Source organism: Clarias gariepinus, chromosome 4, assembly GCF_024256425.1.
Source record: "Clarias gariepinus isolate MV-2021 ecotype Netherlands chromosome 4, CGAR_prim_01v2, whole genome shotgun sequence".
NCBI lineage: Eukaryota > Metazoa > Chordata > Actinopteri > Siluriformes > Clariidae > Clarias > Clarias gariepinus.
Genome location: NC_071103.1, coordinates 15,985,641 through 16,002,468, shown reverse-complemented (window position 1 = coordinate 16,002,468; position 16,828 = coordinate 15,985,641). Strand labels below are relative to the sequence as shown.

Here is a 16,828-nt window from a genome sequence, read left to right as displayed (position 1 = left end):
TTTCATTAATGTAGTGCAATTATAACATAATTGTTTTATTTCTAGTTTTGTAAAGAAACCAAGGCAAGGTTAAAGGCTGAACTATATATTAGAGATGGGGGAAAATTATTCAGTTATGCATCATGATTCTTTTGTGTGGCAACTCATGTATTGCAAGGCTTATTGCAAAATTTATTTTTTTAAGTAAATCCGAAATTTATGTTTGCCTTTGAAGTGGTAAAATGTTGTCGTTCCTCTATAATTCTGCAGATGATGCTCTCTAAACTATTCACACAACACAGCATGCTGTGTGGTAGAAACAAACTATTAGGCACGTTTCTTCAGAATTGTAAGAAAATATTGAATGAGGAGCTTTATAAAATTGTGATATTAACAAAATCACAACATAAATGGAATTAGCACCTACATATCGTAATATAACTGTATCACTAGGCCCCTGGTGACTCCCATTCCTAACAAATATAAATTTCCAAGTTAAAAACAACAACAACATTTCACTTGCTGGAAACAGGGGCATCAGAAGATAATGCATAAGTGCTTCATAGGATAAATCTGGTGTTTAAACATCATAAAAGAATAGCTGTGTCTGGACATTCACAGTTTTAAAAATAATCTTAGCTGAGTCAATTGTTGCTTTTCTATGTTGCATAAAGAGCGAACTAATCAATAAATCAATAATCACAGGTTAATCACAGGTCAGACTTGTGAATGAAAAAAAAGATATATTAGGAAATATCTGGTGATACATGTTGTCTGGAAAGTATCAGGAAACTGTCCATAAACCCTGCATAGGAAAACAGAAGGTGCAGCATTGGATCGTTCTGCTGTCTGCATTTAGAGGAGCACTGTTGAATCAGCATCCAACACTGCTACTGGACATTAGAATACATTTTGTGATTTTCATTATCATCATCATAAAAGATCACTGCAAGGCATTTGCCTTTATCTGTCATTAGCCATTAGTCAGGAGAGAGCCAGCTATTGTCTCATAGAAAACAGGTTGAAGAGATTCCAGCTGAAATCCTCTTCTTCCTCTCCTACAGGTTGGAGCGAGTCAGCCAGGGAAACTCCTTAACAAACAGAGACAAACACAAAGTGAGTTAGGGGCAGATTAACCAGGAAGGAAAGGTGCAGCTTGCTCCTGTGTGCTCAGACTGAGTCGGTCAGCTTCATTTCTTTGGAGTAATACACTTAAATTATTATTTGTCCTACTGACTCCTTACTGCTGATATGCAGACATGTGGACGGTAACTAAAGGTGTACACCTAAAAGCTGAATATAACCCACAGCATGAAATTCTAGCTATATTTATTCAAAAGTTAGAAACCGAAACTATCTTCAAGTTTAACATCCTCTCAAATATCTCATAGTGTGCTGCGTTTTGGTTTAGAGTGACACAATCTTTAATTCTATAAAAACCTCCACAAGGAATAGCATGAGGTTATAATTCCACATTTAGAATGTGTGTTAAATAAGTGTTTTTTTTTTGTTTGTTTTTTTACACATGTGCTAGGGTGGTATAGAGGGCTACCTGTTGCTTTCGGTCCGAGGTTGGGTCTATCAGCACGTTAATTAAGCTTGGGGTGGCCGCATCACTTAAGCTCTGCTGCAGGGCTGTGCGTAGTTCCTCTACTGTCCTGACCAGGTAGCCGCGACCCCCGAACGCACTCATTACCTGCTCATAATGTGCCTCAGGAAGGAGGGACACTGGAGGGGCTCTGAAACACACATACATGCATGACAATACTTAACACATCCTGGGATGAGAGTGAGTTTGGGGTCACATCCTAAGGCATCCCACAACATGAAGTACTAAACTAGAACTGAAACTTCAAATCATATGAATCATTATGTGTTCTTAGTAGACTATAAATGTGTTAATAAAACATTTAACATTAAACACTTCTTGTTACGAAACTGAACTTTGTTTGCATGTTTGCACACATGCATCCCCATCAGTTAAGTCAGCTTAAGTCACACCTCCTCACACTTAACCCCTCAAACAGACCAGTTATCCTCTTTCCACTGCAATGTGACAGGAATCCGTCTTTATATCTTCAATAAAATGACTTCCTGGTTAATATCCAGTCAGGGTACAAGGCCTACGCAAACATGCCTCCTAGCAATCACAAACCCGGACAAAATAAAGTCTTCTGTTCTCATCTCGTCTGCCGTCTTCAACCCTAAATTTCCAGATTCTCAATTTTACTATGACTAAAATAGGGATGTCAATCAATAACTCATGTAATGACTAGTGGATTGCCCAAGTGGTCAGTTCAGTTGCTGGTCTAAATAACTCATTTAACATCTGTCTCATGTATACTGCCTGGCCAAAAAGAGTCACACAATCTCAAATTCACTGAACTGTCTTTGAATGGGGTTAAGGTCAGGACTCCGTGGTGGCCATTTTATATGTGAAAATGATTCTCCAATTTAGGTCCTGGAATGTAACTATGTCATTAGGAAAGTGTAACCTGGTCATTCAGTACATTTAGGTAATCAGGTGACTTCATTTTATTGCTGAAACCTGATCAACTCTAAAATATTTACTTACTTAGATCAAAATGGTGACTTTTTTTAGTCAGGTAGTGTAACTGTAGCTTTTATTCGAACGCTCGTACAACTAAGACATATAACGGAGGAGGAAAAAAAACTGCTTGGTAGTGCTATAATTTAAACTGCAAATAAAGACTAGATAAAGCTGAGATCTCCCTTCTGCTGCACGTAAATCACAATCAACCTCATCACTGCCCACACAGCTAATGAGTGTCCTCAAGAATGTCTTTAAATATTAAGACTGCATTAATTACACTCATAATACTTATTGAACATACACAACTTCTTTAACAAGTTATTTCTAGACTAGGTTACACAACGTCTCTTCTTAAAACCCTTCTACAGAACATTCAGAATGTGGTTGTTTAATTAGTTTAGACCCTCACTAGTTCTCTCACACAACATCATATCTAGTCACAGTAGTTGGTTGTTGTTGCAGCAGAAATAAAAATTTTCTCTTGTCTTATCTTGTCATTTCAGACAGCAAAGGGCAGGTACTATAGTAAATCAAGTCTTTACATTTGGGGTATTTGGCATGTTTGCGAATAACCCTTATGTGTCTCTAGATTTGAACAGTGGTTTCAGACCACCATCCCATACCTGACTCTTGCCCCATCAGTAGTTTTGCTATTAGCCTGTCAGGGTGTGAGAGAAGAGATGTAGGACTCACATGGTCGTCATGTCTCCCATCTTCTCCATTTCCCTCCATGTCTCTGTATTTACACCACTATATATGCCATTGTTGTTGATGACAATGATGATGACTGGCAGCTTGTACCTGTTTAAAAGACACACAATTTTATACTTTGTAGTAGAAGTAGTAGGAGAAAAATGCACAACAATAGAACAGAACAAAACAAAACAGAATCCAGCTGCAATATTTATATTGGAACAGAAACAGGCCATAGATCATGTGAAAATGGCTTGGAGCGAGGTCAGGACTTTAGTGGGGAATGTGGCAATAACTCCCAGTCGTTATTCTGTAATGTACAAGTGGTGTTTGTAGGAACTGTAACCACAGTCATTCACCGACAGATGCATCCCTTACTCAAGTAAAGCTTCTGTAATTGTTCTGTAATCAGCTTTACGCCGATTTAATGATATTCAAAAGAAATTTTATTACAAGTCCAGGTTTAACTTGAATGCCCCTTGTAATAATAAAAATCTATAACTCTTTTCAAGCAAACAAATTAGAGCATGCCTGTATAAGGATGCGACTTACCATGAATCACCGACACAATATTATCATGACACCTATGTGTCATTTCAACTTGAATTACAATTCTATAAGCATCATGATTTTATTAATATCCAAATATTCTCTTTTAAGATTTCATAAGAATTCTAAACAAACTTGGCAAATAATTTGCTGCTCCTGGACAGGATGCTGTGCGGCCTGCAAGCGTGTGAACAGTTAAGTGTGCCACCCGTAGGATTATAGAGAAAAAGATTTTACATCCTCAAATGCAAACGTATATAAATGTAAATTAAAATAAAGATTTTGAAATCATTGTGGCTAAACAGTAATCTCCACACCAAAGAATTCGATACATAACTGAATAATATCCCCCCCTCCCCCCCAGCCAATATGTGTACAATGTTGCTGGCACCCCAGCTGTGACCACAAATGCATCTACAGTCACACTCCAGTTATAACCCTGGCCACTAAAAGGCTAAAAGCATTAGCTTTACCTGCACATGGTCTCTACCTCCATGGCTGAGAAGCCAAATGCACTGTCTCCCTCTACACACACCACTCTTCTGCCCGTGTGCTGCGCCTGCTCTAGCACTGCTGCTGCAATGGCGAAACCAGGTCCCACTCCCATGGTGCCGAATGTCCCTGCATCGAGCCTGCGAACGAGATCACAAGATTACCTTAATAGGAAATTAAGTTTTACCATAGTGTTTATCTTAAAAAAATCTTTATTTCTTTTACATTTTAAGGTTTATTAAATCATGAATCATTAAGCAGTGAAGTTTTCAGCTGAGTCAGAACGACTCCAGCAAATCAGCATCCTTGTGGAAGAGGGCAGTTAGTGCTTTCTTCTGTGTCTTTAGCTACAGGTAGGAGCAGTTGTGAAAAGATGCAGTTGGCTTTATGATTTTTGGAGCAAACTGACCAAACCAAACTTTATTTTTATTCATGTATTGATTTACATTTTTTTTGGGAAAAGACTGATGAGTAAGACCTATGTCTGGGGAAGTAGTTGAGCAGCATGGTGCGACCAATGTCCATAGTGTTGGCTCCTTCACTGACAATGACGCAGTCTTTGGGTAGGAATTCAGCAATGTGGTGGAACGCAATGTAGTAGTTCATGGGCAGAGTGTTTTGAAGAGAAAGAGCCTAAAGATAAAAAAGGTCCATTTAATTTGGGTAAAATGTTAATCATCAACTTCTTCCATGCCCAATTTATATTATTAAGCCAGGCCCTTACCTTCGTTATCTTAGCATTAGATGCCATTTTTTCTTTCAAGTTTGACCACCACTCGGTGTCTCCTGGATATGTCCACGTTTGTGATCTTAAGGCTCCTACCAGCTGGATGTGAATTCAGGATAAGTTGCTTATTAAAAATGTTATATTTATATATAACTTTTAAAAGGTTTGTGATTAAATCATCATTTTTAGTGTCTTCTTATCCTGTGAAGTGTACTGAAATAAAACACTGATAAGCCTCTACTTAAAATCCCATCAACCTATGACTTCTGTAAAGTCAATATATGTTTAGAGCAAAATAAAGTTGAAGTAATGCTAATAAAGTGTTAGGATTGACAGTGTAGCATTGTATATTATTACCAAGTGTGTGTGTGTGTGTGTGTGTGTGTGTGTGTGTGTGTGTGTGTGTGTGTGTGTGAATGTTTAAACAGTATATGGCAAGCTGTTATAGATTTAAATTCTTAAAACTGAAAGTTTAGTTTGCACTGTACGGACTGCTCCAATTATGCTGTGCCTAATACTGTATAGTGACAATTAAGAATCCTGAATCTATTCAGTGAAGTCAAAATACAATGAGTTAGAATGTTTGTAATCCTCTTGATGTGCAGTACTAAAAGTACCTAAGGTTCTGCTTGTGATACGAACATTTTCTAATAACATGTTGACTCACATTTTACGCTCATATCTGACCGCAACCCCTTTTTACACTCCGATACACTTTCAGAAACATTTATCAGTGGCTGAGCATCTGATAAAGTTTACTGTAAGGTTTATGTGCAATGTATAAAGTGATATCCTGATACGTTTGCACTACTGCACTTTAAAGATGGACAATATCACCAAGGCTCATCATTCTATTTCACACTCCATGCCCATACCGTACTGCTGCTGCCTGCACATTCCATACTTAATACAGTTTATTTATACAGTTCTTAATTTTTTTTTAGTCTTTTTTTTTTTTACATACTTTACTTACTTCTACTTAATTTTATTTTATTGTAAAAAAAAAGATTTAAGATTTTTTATTCTTTCAGCATTTATGACTACTTACTTCCTTTTTTCTTTTCAAAGTCACAAACAAGCATTGCACTGCGTATCATAGGGTGTATGGTTGTTTATGTGACAAATAAAAATTTGAATTTGTATTTAATATAGGAAAAAACATGCTGTATTGTGGATACCTGGCTGACTACAGCCCTGACATCTCCCAGCAGTCCTACTGTAGCGCTCACGTTATTACTTAGCTCCTCTGCACATATATCCACCTGGGAAGAGAAAGACAGCGCATATACATCTTGTGTAGTTATAAAATAAAAACTACAGAATAACGTAGCTCAATACAACAAAACATATACTCATATACTTTAATCTTTTATTGAGATGTTTAAATCTGGTTAAATATACAGTATGTATGGATGTGATAATTTCTTTAAACTAGACTAAATATCTGACTGAATATATTGGGATGAATTGAGGATAAAGGTGGATAGAGGGATATTACACACAAATATCAGGTTTGGAAAGCTGAATCTGATCTATACCCCTGGTATGTAGTTGAGTAAGTAGATCTGGTTTGCTGCTGAGGTTTGTTCGCCTACACTTAACCTACCTGAATAAGTTTCACATCAGGGCTAAATCTCGGAGGGAAGCCGAAGTGCAGGATCCAGTTCAGTCTGGCACCCAGCAGCACTACCACATCTGCCTGAAGCAGAGCTCTAGAACACAGACACAGTTGTTTTTCCCCCCCAAGGTTTACACTGATTATTCACAAACACTATTTAATCACAGAACTAAAATATTTAGTCGGAAATGTATTATGTTTAAAGTGGAAGTGGACCACACCTGGAGCGGGCAGCAGCCACACAGTTGGGATGGTCATCAGGAAGTACTCCTTTTCCCATCGGAGTAGGCAGGAAGGGCAACCCACTTAACTCCACTAGCTCTTTAATTTCATTTTCCGCCCGGCCGTATGCTGCGCCTATACTAGGGAACACACACTTATTCACATGTGTATATAAAGTACTGCACACAGTTAACCAGGAAAAAAATGCACTGTACAATAAAGGAGGAAACATATTGCTTCATTTTTCACCTTTCCCAATTATTAGCAGTGGTCTCTTGGCCTGTTTGAGCACCGTAACTGCTTTGGAGATCGCACGATCACTGGCCAGGCTCACTGGAGGAGGAGGACAACATGATGGAAACCTGTAGTTACACAGCCACAGGAGCAAAAGTAAGATATCACCTGGCTGATTGACTTCAGTGTAAAGTAGTTAAGCAACTGCTTTACAGGCAGTAGTACATCCTGGACAGGATGCCACCGTTTACATACTAGGGTAATTCAATCATGTGCACGAACTGAGGTATCAAAATGAATATAAAAAATTGGAACTGTAGGTGAAAATAAGACACCATTGGAATCACCTGACAGTTTTCCGGTCCACTCTTGCATTCACCATGTTACCAGGGATGTCTATGTAGCATGCTCCTGGACGACCGTAAATACTGCTCCTTACTGCCTGGGGACAGAACAGAGTAAATATTTACTGTAGGGCTGCAACAACTGCTAAACTCTTGTTTGCCAAGTAGTTACAAGTTTTTATAGACAGTTACCTCAGTCTAGCATGTGTCTTCAACCTATCTCTGTCAGTTCTCACAGACCAAGATGCTTTTACTCACACAGCAGAGGCAGATCTCCCAGAAACCTCATCTACCCTCCAGTACTGTCTCATTGTCCTGCACTGGTGGTAGGTGGGCTCTGGAACTGCCAATCTGCTGTAAATAAAGCAGACTTTATCTCTGCCCTAGCTACTCATTACTCTTTTGACTTTCTGGCACTAACTGAGACCTGGATATCTCCTCAGAACTCAGCTACACCGGCTGCCCTATCCTCTGCCTATGTATTCTCTCACACTCCACGAGAAACTGGCAGAGGTGGTGGTACGGGTCTCCTGTTGTCCAAGAGGTGGTCCTTCTCGCCCATCACCCTGTCTCATCTCAGTTTTTCATCATTTGAATTTCATGCAGTTAAGGTAACCTCTCCAATTAACCTCCACATCTTGGTTATTTACCGTCCTCCTGGCTCTCTAGGAAACTTTCTAGATGAAATGGACATACTTCTTAGTCTTTTTCCTTCTGCTAACACTCCTCTCACTGTTCTAGGAGATTTCAACCTTCCATCTGATAAACTCCAATCCTCTTTCCTTCTCCCTCTCCTTAACTCCTTCTCTTTAACCCTAAACAGCTGCCCTCCTACACACAAGGCAGGAAATTCTCTCGACCTTGTTTTCTGCCGCCCTTCCCCAGTCACAGATATCACTACTATTCCTCTTCATAAATCTGATCATTACCTGGTATCCTTCACTATAACCCTTCCCATTCTATGTAAACCTAACCACCAAAATGTCTCTTTTACCCGCAAAAACCTTCACTCTGTCTCCCCTTCCTCTGTGTCTTCATACACCCTATCATTCCTCCCAGACCCAGACTCCTTCTCCTCTTTACCACTAGAGACTGCGACTGAAACTTTCCTCTCCTCTCTCTCCTCATCCATAGATCTCCTTTGCCCGCTGTCATCTAAACCAAGGAAGAAATCTTGTCCTGCTCCTTGGCTATCTGATGTACTGCACAACAACAGGAGAGAATTAAGAACTGCGGAGAGAAGATGGAAGAAATCACAGCTTGATGCAGATCTCATCTCTTACCAGACTCTTCTTTCCAAATTCTCATGTGATGTGACTTCTGCCAAAACTACCTTCTTCAGACAAAAGTTGGAAGCGTCTGCACATGATCCTGGCAAACTCCACAACATCTTCTCCTCACTACTCAACCCACCGACTCCTCCTGCCCCTTCCTCTCTGACTGCTGACGATTTTGCCACATTCTACGATGGGAAGATTGTAGCAATCCGCCAGTCCTTCGCTCTCAACCAAAGTCCTACGGCAGAACCTCAGGACCTTTCCTTCCCTCCTTTAGCAGAATTTTCCAACTTGTCATCTGACGAGATTCAACAGATCATCTCGTCATCTAACCCCACCACCTGTTCATTAGACCCAATCCCTTCCACAATGCTCCAGGCCATCTCACGAGACCTCCTTCCCTTCACCACAGCCATCATCAACCAATCCATATCATCTGGTCATGTTCCTGCCGCTTTTAAGAAGGCGAGGGTTATTCCCATCCTCAAGAAACCCTGCCTGGACCCATCAGAAGTTAACAACTATCGCCCGGTATCACTGCTCTCTTTTATTTCCAAAATTCTTGAAAGAACGGTTTATAATCAAATGTCTCTTTATCTCTCACAGAACAACCTTAATGACCCAAACCAATCTGGATTCAAAGTGGCACATTCCACAGAGACTGCCCTTCTGTCAGTCACTGAGAAGCTCCATGCTGCTAGATCTGCTAAACTTTCATCTGTCCTCATCCTCCTGGACCTGTCAGCTGCATTTGACACCGTGAACCACAAGATTCTATTATCTATTCTTACAAGCCTTGGAATTTGTGGAACAGCGTGGCAATGGTTTGCTTCTTACCTTAAAGATAGGTCATATGAGGTAACATGGAGGGGATCTACATCTGCCCCACGTAGACTCTCTACTGGTGTCCCGCAGGGCTCAGTACTTGGTCCTCTTCTGTTCTCCCTCTATACCCGGTCTCTTGGTAAGGTCATATCATCGCATGGATTCTCATACCACTGTTATGCAGACGACACCCAACTTGTCCTCTCCTTTCCTCCCTCTGACACTCAGGTTTCCACCCGGATCTCAGCATGTCTGGCAGACATCTCATTTTGGATGGCTGCTCATCAGCTGAAGCTCAATCTCAGTAAAACCGAACTGTTGTTTATCCCTTGTGACTCATCTCCAGGTCAAGACCTTGTGATATCCATGGACAACAACCAAATCACTCCCTCAACCACCGCCCGCAATCTTGGGGTAACCGTGGACAATCATCTGTCATTTTCCCCACACATCGCTAACCTTACTCGCTCTTGTCGATTTCTTCTTTACAATATCAGAAGAATTCGCCCATTTCTTTCTTCACAGGCTACTCAGGTGCTTGTTCAGTCCCTTGTTATTTCAAGACTGGACTACTGCAACTCACTCCTGGCAGGCCTGCCTCTGTCCACGATTCGTTCTCTGCAACTGATCCAGAATGCAGCAGCACGACTCGTTTTTAACCTTCCCAAGTTCTCCCACACCACCCCACTCCTCCGCTCCCTGCACTGGCTTCCTGTAGCTGCCCGCATCAAATTCAAAACACTGATGCTTGCCTACAAAGCCAAAAATGGCCCAGCACCCACTTACCTCTCTGCGCTAATTACACCACGCACTGCACCACGTTGCCTCCGATCCTCCAGCACTGCTCGCCTCATCCCACCATCTCTCAGGGATCGAGGGCGGCATTCATCCAGGCTCTTTTCTGTTCTGGCACCTAGATGGTGGAATGAACTTCCTCTAGATGTCCGTACATCAGAGACTTTGACTATCTTTAAACGACGACTCAAGACGCATCTGTTTCTCCAGTACTTGGACTAACCCCCCCCCCCCCGAAAAAAAAAAAAAAAAACTCAGTTGTGTTGGACTAATGGTACTTAGTTATTAACCTAGTTAACCCAGTGTAAGTATGTATCCAATGTTGTAAACATTAAAGCACTTTTTGTAAGTCACTCTGGATAAGAGCGTCTGCCAAATGCCTAAATGTAAATGTAAACAACTAATCGATAAAATCGATAATTATCGATAATGAAATTCTTGTCAACGAATGCCGTTATCGATTAGTTGGGCTGCTCACGTCACTGAGGAGCGCGACCACAAGATGCACAAATACAAACAGATACACAGCCGCTCGCGCAATGGAGGGTACAGAAGCGTCTGCAGGAAAAAGCGCGCGCCCCGAGTCCTCCAAGGTTTGATAGCAATTTACGCCTCTAAGAGGACGGTAACCTACACGCTAGGCAAGACCGAGCTTACATGGCATGTCATGCACGAACACTTAAAAAGAAAACATGTTGGTGTTACGAATGGCGAAACGTCAGCAGGGTCGGTAAAAAATTCTTCATCGTGTAAAAGTTGTATAGTTTAAGTGCTTTTGTTTAAACTGTTTGCTAACTTCGGGACAGTCGCGCTAGATCTGTTCACGGGCTACTCGCTTGCATCACATTGCGCAATCACCTCATGAGCAATAGTGAGTAGTTAAATGGGGCTATTTTAGATGAGCTTAAATTACACGGTGCGAATAACAGGAGAATATATTGATTGTTGTGGTTTTTAGCGAATACAAATAATAGTATATTTGTGACTATTAGCTTTTTGCAATTTAACAGTTTTTTTTATAGTCCACTACAAAGTTAACTTGTAATTTACTGTGGTTTTACTTATGCATACATCATTTCATTATACAAAATTTACAGCTAAAAAATTACATTATTTTAGCTGTTTATATCTATATATATATATATATATATATACACTGTGTGTTTGTGTGTGTGTGTATAAATATTATATATATATATATATATATATATATATATATATATATATATATATATATATAAACTGTATATATTATATACTACATTTTATTTAAGGTTTAAAATGTCAAAATTAAAGATTATTAAACTCTATATGTGGCTTTTGCCTTTTTAAAAGTTTATTTTTATGCATAAATAATACCCTGATTTATGTTTTTTTATAGTTATAAGCAAAATATCAAATGTAAGAAGCAGTCAGGTTTTATCCGACTAATCGATTAATCGAAAACATAATCGCCCAACTAATCGATTATCAAAATAATCGTTAGTTGCAGCCCTAATTTACTGTATCTAAAGGAACAGGAATCAGAAACCACATGCGTAATAAAAGAAAGATATAAACTAGCTTCACCTTTTCAACTACTGCTGGTATCATAACCAGGCTCCCTGGTCGAGCAGAAAACTTGCTGTAAAGGCGACAGGCTTCTACCTGATTGAGGTAAGAGAAAAAAAATCAGTTTAATGTCCACATTATTTAATATAATAAGTGCAATATATACAAAAAAAGAAAAAATAAGAAAAACATTCCAACAACAACTGGGAAGATCAGGGTGCCCAGCCCCCGCCCCCCCCACACACACACACAAAAATCCAGTCCCTCTTGTTACTAATTTATATGCTAGAAGTACACTTGAAGAAAAAAAAAAACTGGAACAAGAACAACTATTGGACCTTGCTGTTACCATGAAACAATTTGGATCAATTCCAAAATCTAATTAATTATTTTGTCGATTACTCTGAACTCCGTCTAAATCCTTCAAGTATTCTTGAGATATTGTGCTAATAAGGGAGGGACAGAGGAATAGAAGGAAAGATGGGCGAACCGAAAATATAATGCATACCTGTGGAAATTCTTGAAATGCTCCTGTTGTTTCCTGATTCTGATCTGAGGAGCCTCCAATGACTATCACAGGCCTGGATTTAAAATAAATAAATAAATAAATAATAGATTTACTACATGAAGTTCATAAAAGCACACATTTGATGATCAATCAAACTCATTACCAGCAGTTTATGTTAGCATTGGCCATTCCACCAAGTGCATGGATCAGTCCAGGTCCAGACACCACGAGACACACTGCTGGACTGTGACAGGGTGACAAAGAGCAGTGAAAGAGTAAAATTTAGTGACAACAAAAAGCAAATGCACTTACAGTAGATGGGATATTAATAAAGGGCAATACATACCGTCCTGTTAAATATCCGATTGCGGAAGCAGCATAGCAGGCCTGTCGTAAACAGAGTTGTGTATTAAATAAAATATACGGCCCTGTGCAATAGGCTTAGCCAGGTGTGTGTAAGAAATGCTGTAAAAATAAGGTGCCTTCAAAAATATATGAAATTAAATATTTTATACAATAAAATCAGTAAACAGCACTAAACCAACAAAATTCAATAAAAACAACAATCCTGCTTTTAAAAATGCATCAGTAGCCTCGATTTTTTTGTATATATTTATTTATTTGTTTGTTTGTTTGTTTGTTTGTAATTTAAAGAGTATATTCTTCTAAGTATCTTGGATAATCTGCCACAGTTTTTCTGGAGAGGTAAACTGTCACACGTCCTCTTTTTCTGTAAGAAAACCTGACCTGAATCTGTAAAATGCTAAACAGGTCTATGTGATAATTAAAATGGACATATTAAAATCTAATTTGATTACTTAAGTAAGTGCAAAAGCAACAAACTAAAGAGGCAGAATTAATTATAGAATAGAAACTTTAAGATGTGTTTTATTTCATCATGTACTCTACATGATACTTAGTAGTAGTTAGAAAAAACAGTTACTTGTTATCTGCTTCATAATGCATGGTGTTGGTTTTTGATCCCAGGCTGTGCTCTTACCGCTTGTTCATTGCGCATGCCCACATACTTGATGCCAGCAGCCTGGGCTGCCATAGCAACCTCAATGATGGGAACGCCAACGATGCCAAACATGTATTCCACATTCTGCAGAGGTGCCAATCACATTAGAAGAACATATTAGAATATGTAGAAAATAAATGCAGAGATACAGGCAGAAGTGTTTTAACAGAATCAGTGTTTAGAATCTAAACAATCTCAAACACAGTAATGTCTGTGCCATATGTCCATCATCACTGCTATTGTTTGCTGAAATTAAATAAGCAGGTCATAACTATTATAACAGGTTAATAATTAGATGCAGAACAGAGAAATGTGCTGCGAGTATTGACAGAATGGAGATTAAAATTGCAGGGATGCACCAATGCTTTTTATTTTCTTTTTACATATAATGCCCTTATATGATGTACATACAGCTAAGTCTCTCTGCAAGCTTAACCATGATTTGGGCAGTTAACTCTAAAGTGGATCGAAGGCTAGTGGTAGCTCCAAGGGTTAAGACCCTTGGATCAACCAGTTATTAAATCAACCAGCTCAACCAGGTTGCCATTGTTGGGCAAGGCCCTTACCCATATCTGCTCATTCCTGGGGAAGGCCCTTAACCCTATCAGCTCCAGAGAGCTGTATCATAGCTGATGCCGCGATGTGACCCCAGTTACGCTGGAATATGCGAAAGAAGAATTTCTTTGTCTGGTAATGTATATGTGACAAATATAGGCTTAACTCAAATCAGAAAAGATGTAAAAATCCCCAGTTAACTGAACAAGTACCACCATCCTGACAGACTGTTCAGGCAGCCAAAACCATTATTTTCAAGAAGCTTGTTCATTTGATTAAATGCATATGACTTCCAGCGGTACTTAAAGGCTAATGTCTAATGATGAGGTAGTGGGACTTTTTCAATTCAGATTATATGAATAACCTGGCAAGCATCAGGTCAATTAACTCATTAATATTAGCTGCTGTGCAATTAATATGCCTCGGGTTGTGCAGAAGCACAAGTGAACATGGAAAGTTTAAGTCTGAAGACTTGATATCATTTAACTGATTACTGCTGGTTAAACATTTTCCCATTTTGTAATCATAGCATTTGCATTATAGTCCTACTACTAAATTTTAAATAAGAATTGATTCAGTCATGTATTGTGATTCTTTGGTGTGATGATTTATTAATCGTCACACTGAATCCAAATTCATTTATAATTCATTCATTATTCATTTTTATTTATTTTTAATTTATACAGTGCCTTGCAAAATTTATACCCCTTAGACTTTTCTACATTTTGTCACGTTACAACCACAATTGGAAAATGGATTTAATTGAGACTTTATGTGATAGACCAACACAAAGTGGAACATAATTGTGAAGTGGAATGAAAATGTTAAAATGGTTCTCATTTTTTTTTTTTTAACTAATAAATATCTGAAAAGTGTGGCATGCATTTGTGTTCAGGCCCTGTAAGGCCTTTGTAAAACCACATTTTGCTGCAAATATAGCTGCAAGTCTTTTGGGGTATGTCTCTACCAGCTTTGCACAATACCTCAAGCTCAATCAGATCGGATGGAGAGCATCTGTGAACAACAATTTTCAAGTCTTGACACAGAGTCTCAATTGGATTTAGGTCTGGGTGCTGACTGGCCATTCGAACACATGAATATGCTTTAATATAAACTATTCCACTGAAGTCCTGGATGTATGTTTACGATCATTGTCCTGCTGGGAGGTGAACCTCTGCCTTTTGCAAACGCTAACATGTTATCTTTAGAGATTGTCCTGTATTTGGCTCCATCCATCTTTCCATCAACTCTGACCAGCTTTCCTGCTATTGTATTGAGTGGCCCTTAGTGGAACATAGTAGTATAAATATTAAGAGTTTAACAATAAGAGAGCTGCCACATTGTCCCTTGCTTTGTTGGGCTTTGCAATGTGGCAAAGTACCTCACAGTTCCACGGTCCCTAGGTTTGATCTAGGTCTCCAGTTTTCTCTCACCTTGCAAAAATATGCCTAGAGGACTGCTGACTAAATTGCCCCTAGTTGATCAGCCAGTGACCGGAACTGGCTGGTTTTCAGTTTGATCGGACATGACCTCGGAAAAAAACCGCATCTGTGCCAAGTTATTATTGAATTATATTATCAGAAAACCATCCAATCAGCTTTTTTCTCTAAACTCTGCCAGTGAATTAATCTCAAACTCATTCATTACACACATTGACTGTGTTAGAAGCTGCATGCACAGCTGCATGAGTATTTAGACCCTGGAAGCGTTTGAAGTCATACTCTTGGATTTAAATCAATGAAGTATTGTTTAAATTGTTTAAACATGGTTTTTAGGTGAGAAACCTAAGCTATAAGGGCTACATTTAATTACTTATGTTTAATTCAGTTGTGAAGCTGTTGAATTAAGCTAAGGTATAAAACGTTTGAATTATGACTGAACTTTTTTCAGGGTCTTAAAATGGTAACAAAATCTGAAATTTTTTTTTTATATAGAATCAGGGTATTTAGAAAACAATTATATTTACAGAATAGCAATATTAATTGAATCAGCACCTAGACATCGTGATAATATCGTATCGGTAGGTTATTTCCACCCTAATGTCACGGTCCAATGAAACATGTGGCTTAATGCATCCCGAGTTAACACAGAATGTTTCAGGTATAAAATAGTTAAACAGATGTACACAAAGCCCCGCCCCCAATACTTCCAGGAGTTAACATGCTAACTGTTGGCCTTAACCAGGACGATCGTGACGTCACCGTCATGCGCACGTGGGCATTCTGCTTCCTGAAAGCCAAGTAACGACTGATGGTGATTTATGAGGCTGTGATGGGGCGTGTCTAAAAATGATTGACAAAAGGACAACCCAAACACAAACAGCCCTTCAGCTCGTTTTTTTTTTTCAGCTAATGCACTTGTTCTGAGACAATGGCTAATTTAAACGAATTTAAAAATATTTTCTGTATAATTTACCGCCTTGTTTGTACTCGTAAGAAATACAATTATTGCCTATTGCACCTTTAAACGTGTGTTCGTTATAAAGCGTTTGTTTTAGCCGCTGTGTTGCTGGGAAACAACCATATACTCACGTTACTTCATTTAAGTAACTGAACGTTTCAGAGGTTCTGTAGCTTTGCTGCATTCCAAATAATATACCTTCAGCATTACTACACTTACCTGAGCCTTCAGTGCTTCAGCAATAAGCTGAGCTCCTGTGAGTTCCTCCATAACTTCAGTGGACGCAGAATCACAGCAGCGCGACCAAAGTGCAGCACGAGGGTGCATTCGGGCTGATCAATGCTGCGCACATGCGCAGTCCCGTTCGTTCCATAATTAGATGAAGCCAGAGAAATTATTTAAAATTAATAACTATAACTGATATTATTTCCTTTAATTCTCCTGTTAAAAAAATGAAATCTCATAAAATTTACATTTTATTTTT

General features: G+C 39.0%; 1 protein-coding gene and 1 long non-coding RNA gene across 2 annotated transcripts; one reads left to right on the top strand and one right to left on the bottom strand.

Annotated features, from left to right (window-relative positions):
• Positions 1-689: 689 nt before the first annotated feature.
• On the bottom strand, positions 690-16,667 carry hacl1 (2-hydroxyacyl-CoA lyase 1). The gene is made up of 17 exons (XM_053495401.1): positions 16,564-16,667; positions 13,369-13,473; positions 12,715-12,755; positions 12,532-12,612; positions 12,369-12,441; positions 11,879-11,956; positions 7,416-7,510; positions 7,084-7,196; positions 6,834-6,969; positions 6,601-6,706; positions 6,173-6,256; positions 4,992-5,093; positions 4,746-4,900; positions 4,249-4,407; positions 3,227-3,334; positions 1,532-1,718; positions 690-1,070 (listed from the first exon to the last, which is right to left on the bottom strand). Exons 1-17 carry the CDS (start codon positions 16,612-16,614, stop codon positions 1,038-1,040), a joined length of 1,707 nt encoding a protein of 568 aa, XP_053351376.1. The 5' UTR covers positions 16,615-16,667; the 3' UTR covers positions 690-1,037.
• On the top strand, positions 7,643-8,607 carry LOC128520942 (uncharacterized). The gene is made up of 3 exons (XR_008357969.1): positions 7,643-7,738; positions 7,856-8,023; positions 8,547-8,607. It is a non-coding gene; the product is annotated as an uncharacterized LOC128520942 (long non-coding RNA).
• Positions 16,668-16,828: the final 161 nt, after the last annotated feature.

What these genes read in the sequence shown, in the direction of transcription:
- hacl1 (XM_053495401.1), bottom strand. Translation starts at nt 16,614, where the DNA reads ATGGAGGAACTCACAGGAGCTCAGCTTATTGCTGAAGCACTGAAGGCT. An exon ending in ATCGGATATTTAACAGGACG is followed by an intron (nt 12,613 to 12,714) that starts GTATGTATTGCC and finishes ACCCTGTCACAG; the next exon opens with TCCAGCAGTGTGTCTCGTGG. An exon ending in CCTCGGACCGAAAGCAACAG is followed by an intron (nt 1,071 to 1,531) that starts GTAGCCCTCTAT and finishes CTGTTTGTTAAG; the next exon opens with GAGTTTCCCTGGCTGACTCG.